Source organism: Apaloderma vittatum, unplaced genomic scaffold (genome assembly GCF_000703405.1).
Source record: "Apaloderma vittatum isolate BGI_N311 unplaced genomic scaffold, ASM70340v1 scaffold39291, whole genome shotgun sequence".
In the NCBI taxonomy this organism is placed as follows: domain Eukaryota; kingdom Metazoa; phylum Chordata; class Aves; order Trogoniformes; family Trogonidae; genus Apaloderma; species Apaloderma vittatum.
Window position 1 is genome coordinate 1 of NW_009698080.1, and position 6472 is coordinate 6472.

A 6472-nucleotide genomic window follows, 5' to 3' on the forward strand; every position below is an offset into this window, starting at 1 on the left:
TGAGGGGCCCTGCCAGAGCACAGGCTCTCCGCCAGCCCCGGGTTCAGCCCCAGTGTGAGCGGTGCCGGTGGTTTGAGGGCAGGCACAGCCCTGTTCCACCCAGCCTGGCCTTCCTCCCGCTGCAGGGTTACGTGACCGCCAGCACTCGGGGCATCGAGGGAGAGCTGCCGGCCTTTGGGGTCTTTCCGGAGCAGGGTTTCCCTCTGTGGCTATTCTTTACCTGTCTGCGGTTTGTTTTTGCAGAGCTGGACGAGGGGAATGTCTTACTGTCTCCACTCAGAAAGCGACTGGGATACTGGGCCAATATATGTGCGTGAAAATGGGAAGCTGCACGTGGTAAATCAGGGTGCAGGCGGCGTACGGAATGTCACTGCCGAAACAAGACCTTTTAGGCTGTTTTCCAGAGGATTTTCAGTGGAGCTTTGTATGAACAGGGAGGACGATAGGGCAAGGAGGCAGAGGACTGATCATTTCATCTTCACGTACACCAAGGAGGGCAATCTCCGGTACTCGGCCAAGTCTCTCTTCAGCCTAGTGCTGGGTTACATTTCTGACAATGTCGATCACATTGACTCGTTGATTGGTTTCCCAGAGCAGATTGCTGAAAAGCTCTTTTCAGCTGCAGAAGCAAGACAGAAGTTCACAGAACCAGTAACAGGACTGAGAGCTCTACAGAAGTTTACTGAAGCATATGGCAATTTGGTGCTGTGTTCATTATGCTTGCGGAATAGGTAAGTGTGTTCAGTAGCAAATGCCATCCACTGCTAATGCGTTTTTGCTAGGATGCTCAAAATTTCCCTTAAATCATTTTCTCTCAAAAATAATTTCAAAAAATTAGCCTCTTGGGCTTACGACACCATCTAATTTTAATGAAGTTATCTGAGCCTTATCTCACTCTACTGCCTGCTTCCTTTTGTCCCATTCCTTTTCTGCCAGTGCAGCTGCTGGCTTCATTTGAAGCTACAAATCATAATACAGGTAACAGATTACATCCGTGTTAACGAGAAGGGTATTTTATGTGAAGGATTAAACCTACAACTATTTTTTAACAGTAATAATCGGCACTTTCATAACAATCTGTGTGTTTAATGCCTTCTTGGGTACTTCATGGAATGTTTCTGTAGTGGCTCTTTATAAGCATTTCAACATACTTACCTGACTGTACAGATAAAATACATCCTTGCAAACTGTCTGGGTTTATTTACTATAAGCTTGCTATCTCATTTTATTTTGGGGGCTCAGAAGAAGATAAAGGCTTGTAGGTAAGTTACAGGCTTTAAAGTCAGGCAGGTTTTACCTCAGTTTAGTGTGGTTCCATCCCCACATTGAAAATGCTTTAATGAGGTTCTGATTAGAGTCCAGCACCGTTTTTTCCATCTTCTCAATGTCCACGTTGTCTTTAACTAAAAGCCATACCAAGCTTAAAACTGGATTATGGTTTTAAAGCCTTGCTCCTACTGAAGTCTTTCCCAGTAATATACCCAGTCTGTCTTTCATCTGTACACTTGAAAAAGGGATGGTTTACCCAGTTTAAAATCAAAGTACGGGCATATTCATCTGAAGTGCCAAGGGTGTTCTGAGCACAGTAGGAATGTTTGAGCAGAGGTCAATTATCCTTTGTTTAATCCTTTAAACCTACTCCTTTTTTATCTCTAGTACAGATACTTTTTATGGGCTTAATTCTGAAATGAAGTTACCTCTGGCATCTTTTGCCATTATGGAAAGCTGAGTTAAGTATCAAGTCTTTGAAATCCAGGAAGTAAGATGTTAAGACATTTTCTGATGAATGTTATTTCTCAAAGAGCCCACTCTTCTCTTCACAACACCCCTGAGCTAGTAGTACCTCTCAGGAGTTGGCTTGCTCTCTGACTGTACATACTGTCTTCTGTATTGCAGGACTGCATGGCAAAGGGATTTGGTGGGGTAGTTTGATCAGTATACTTGCCGTGGGAGGATATTGTGGCCCCCTTATTTAAGCATGGCCAAAGAGGTATTCCTTGAGGGCACGAATTAGTAAGCACCCCTTATCTTGGCAGTGAAGATGCTGGCCTCGGGGTTTATCCTGCCATGGCGAATATAAGGTAAATTCAGGCAAGATTACTGAATTTGGGGCTTGGCTTGCCACGGGGACAGTAAGAAGTAAATGCAAGGGAGACCAGTGAGGTGGTGACTGCGATGTGCTTATTACTGCATACTCGTGCTTGCCATTCTTCAGTGGTTTGTTCCCGTCTCTAAACCTCCTACTGAATAGTTCCAGCACAGATGTTTGCATGGCTGTGGAGTGAATCAGATCAGGGAACCAGCACAGCTAAAAAAATAACGCGCTGAGTAACTGCTGCCTGCGGTATAGTCACAGCTCCAGTCTGAGTCCTGCACGCGTTCTGTAGGGCTTTTATCTCTGTGAAGTACTTTATGTATATAAAAAGTAAAATTTTGCCATTTGACAAGCTATCCTGATACATTTGAAGTAAATTGTAAACCTGGATGAACGTGGGTTGGTCTACAGACTTCCTACATAACTGAGGAAGAGCACTTTGTGAAGTTGATTTACAGTAAACTGGAACATATATTTTGCATTATTCTGAAATAATACAGTAACAACCTGTAAAGAAAATCCCTAAGTGTGATGTTTGTGAGTTGAGGTCTTAATTGTTAGTCCAATATTTTGAATCAAAGGAAACCCATGATAGTTGTCTGAGAAACAACTGCATTATGCTTGTGATGCTTGAGGATACAGGTGTCCCCTTATATGCGTGACCACAGATAGCTTTTTTCTTTTTGTTCTTCTCTTTGCAGATACCTGGTTATCTCTGAAAAGCTAGAAGAAATTAAGTCTTTCCGGGAGCTGACGTGTTTGGATCTTTCCTGCTGTAAACTTGGAGATGAACATGAACTGCTGGAACACCTCACTAAAGAGGCTCTGTCTAGGTACCGATTTCTTGACAAGTAGTTAAAAGTGACACTTTCTTTTCTTGTCACTAAGCAGTTCAAAGAATCAGGCTGTGACTTTAAAGGGAAGTTCCATAGGCAGCAGTGAGTAAATTTCAAGATTTTGGTTGTTCATGAAACCCATTCTTGAGGTAAACAAAATACAGAATTTAGTGTACACAAAGCACATACTGAATTGTAAAAGACCCTACAAATGTGCAAGATAATTTATTGTCTCCTGTTTTTTACATCGTCTTTTTATAATTTCCACTAGGCAAGTAAAAACTGCATCTTAAGCATTTAGAATTTTACACTTTCATTTCATTTTTTAAGAAGGAGACTTATAAGCCACTTTTTTAACCAAAACAGTGCTCCAGATGAAGATTTCTGCAAGCAGTAGGTTGACTATTTAGTTAATTAACATTTTAAAAAATAATTGCAATTTTGTTTGATACTAAAGATGAAAAAGTAAAAAATTGGAACTCAACAGGCAGGATGACTGTTAATTAGAGGATATTACGTCACTGTAAGATTTCAGTGCCTTTTGCATCAAGGTTATTGAAGTGCTCTGGAGAACGTTTTAGTGTTACGTTTTTCCCCAAGTTTTGTTCATCTATGTTATAATAACTCACTGTTTACTTAAAATCATTGCATTATCTCTTACTAGATCTGTCCTCTCCCTCTTTGCCAAGCATTTTTCTCTTTTCTGAGTGGATTTGAGATTCGCAGCCTTGATTTAAAGAACTTCACCGTACAAAGAACCTTATTGTGTCTGTTAGCAAATGCTTTTGCTCTAGGATCAGTTTGTTACTGGGAATAGTTTGTTGCTGGTCAAATTAAATGCTTCTGTCGAGCTAGCAGAGGCAATATAAAGGTATTTTAGTCCTGCTCACCATCTTCTTTCTTGCTACTTTTTGATCACATTAACAAAATAGATTGAAGGGTTGCCAAAGGAAGACCCCAGCTTTCTGACACAGAGTTTTAGGACATTCTGCAAAACTAAAATAATGACTATAAACTATGTGTTTAAATCTCTCTCCTCACAGCGTAAAGCAGCTTCTCCTGAAAGACAATTCTTTATCTGATGCTGGCCTTCGCAGAATGACAGCTCCAGTACGAGTATTGAAAAAGGGACTTGAGAATCTTCTGGTGTTAGACTTGTCTTGTAAGTACTTCATGGTTGAATATTAGAAGTAACCTATATCCTTTCTGATAAAGAATTTATCTTCCTTAATATTGAAGGAAGATAATTTGGTGATTTCCATGAGCCAAGTACTCAACACCAAATGTCACCAACAATTTGCCAGAAGGCACAGGTCATACCTGTAATCTCAGCCACTTGCTACTTACGTAAATATTTTTAATAGTTTGAGAACTGATATTGCAAATACTTCTATTTTGATCATTAGAGGGGAAAAAGTCAGTTTTGACTCACTTTCAAAACATGAAGCATACTACAAAAAAAGGCCCAAACCCCCTTGTTTCAATGTTAGCTTTTGGGACAAACAGTATTCTGATCATCTTTCTCCCCATCTTGCAACTCAACTTTACTTGGCTTTACAGGTAACCCTAAAATCACAGATGTGGGAATTGGATACCTTCTTTCTTTCAAGAAACTGAATTGTTTGGACATTTCTGGGACAGGTCTCAAGGTAGGGGAAAAAAAAAAAAAGCATCTGTCAAGTGTAGCGGACAAGTGGAATCAAATGTTCTTCCCCTCTGACTACTTTATGTCCCTTTTCACTAGGACGTGAGCGCTGTCATTAAGCGGATCCAAACGCAAATAGGCCTGGTTCACTCCAAAGTGCCTCTGAAAGAATTTGATCACAGTAACTGCAAAACAGAGGGATGGGCAGAACAGGTACGGGGCTTTATGTCTGTTTCACTCTCTAGAAATTGTCCTTATGGAGTATGAAATCACCAAATAGGAAAGAATTAAGAGGTGGTGTCATTTCTAATGGTATTTCTGAAAATGTGACAAGATACGTTTTAACTTCTTCACATGTTATTTCAGACCATTCTGCAGTGGGAGCAGGCAGTTATGGAGACCATCAAGCCACAAGACAACTTGAGAACAGCAGCTCTGCACTTCTGTACGTAAGGGACAGAGACCAACTAGTTTGTTTTCTTATCTATAAATAACAAATACAAATAACAAGTACAAATAACATCTCAGATGTGCAATTTCAGCCATTTGTGTAACTGTATTACAATGCGTTTGAGTTTTTCCAGATAAGTCAAAGTACAGTGTGGCAGCATGCTTAAGGCTACATGTAACAACTGAGTTTTTTCCTTAAACTTTTGAGTCAAAAATATGAATGATCATTTTTTCCCTACGCACGTTTCAGCAAGGCAGTCAGTATTCCAGGTTGTCTTGGCCAAGAAAATTTGCAACACAAGTACACATTTTACAGCATAATTCTGTTTTACCTGAAATCTAAACTTGATTTTTTTTTCCCTCCCTGTAGATGGCAAGACACACAGAATACAGGAGGTAGTCAAATGCAAGCTAGTGGAGGCAGAAACAAAAGCATGTGAAAGCTTGCAGTTTTATAAGGAAAAAGTTCAAAATTGTCATTTCCCTTTGAAAAAGGAGGTTGCAGGAAGCCATGACTTAAAGAACAGTAAAAAAAGAGCGTTGGCTGAACACGAGAGAGAAAGGACTTCCAAACAGAAGCATCTGTGCCTCACTGTGGAGGACTGGGATTTGTTAAATACCTACTGAGTCAGAAAAAAAAGTGGGCCTTTTGTTTGTTGTTTTCTCGCTGATGACAGAATTTAGGCATTGAGAGGGAGTAACAAAGGAGACCAGTACTGTTAAATCTGGTTGCTGTGATCTGCTTGTGGGTTAACCTATGCTTGGGGAGGGGTAAAGGAGGCTGATGATACTATTGTATATTTTCAATACATAATAATTTTTTCAAATAAAGTTTTTGTTGTCATCCTTAACTAATTCTTCTGATGTAGATATGATTCACAAAACCAGCTGGTCCTATCCCTCCTCCTCTTTTGCCTCCTGAGGGGCAGAAGACTGATCACTGCAGCTCATGTGATGTGAAGCTGCATTGTGCTTTGTCAAGTGCCCTGGGACTTTAATTGCTCTGCTAGAGCATAAACCTCAGTCAGGAGGTACAGAACATAAACCCAACACCTTGGCCAGGAGGTACAGAACATAAACCCAACACCAGGAGCTCTGACAAAGGGAGGAAGCAAAGATAAGTGCAGGCCCTGAGGGAGGGAGGCAGAGAGGCAGTAACCCCTCCGTAACAGTTATTGCAGAAATCCAAAGTAGAACAAAAGACCCGTTTCTCTCTCATTTTAGCCCAGGAAATGAAAGCTGAAACTGGGTTACTGTAGAGATGAGACTCTTCAGTTGTAATATGTTCTCCCTTATAAGCAAATTCACTGCGTTTCAGAGCATTCTATGCTTTAAAACCCATTCTCTGGGAGCACACATGCCTGCAATACACTAACCGTGCTTCCTCATCGAAAATCATTCCGGGAAGTTTCTAATTCCAATATGAATTTTGCATATTTTCTGTAA

The 6472-nt window shown here is 40.6% G+C and overlaps 1 protein-coding gene across 1 annotated transcript; it reads left to right on the forward strand.

Moving 5' to 3' along the window:
• The first annotated feature begins 258 nt into the window (after positions 1-258).
• LRRC42 (leucine rich repeat containing 42) lies at positions 259-5653 on the forward strand. The gene is made up of 7 exons (XM_009877869.1): positions 259-731; positions 2797-2928; positions 3975-4093; positions 4492-4580; positions 4676-4789; positions 4943-5021; positions 5397-5653. The coding sequence occupies exons 1-7, from the start codon at positions 259-261 to the stop codon at positions 5651-5653; spliced, it is 1263 nt and encodes a 420-aa protein (XP_009876171.1).
• The last annotated feature ends 819 nt before the right edge of the window (positions 5654-6472 follow it).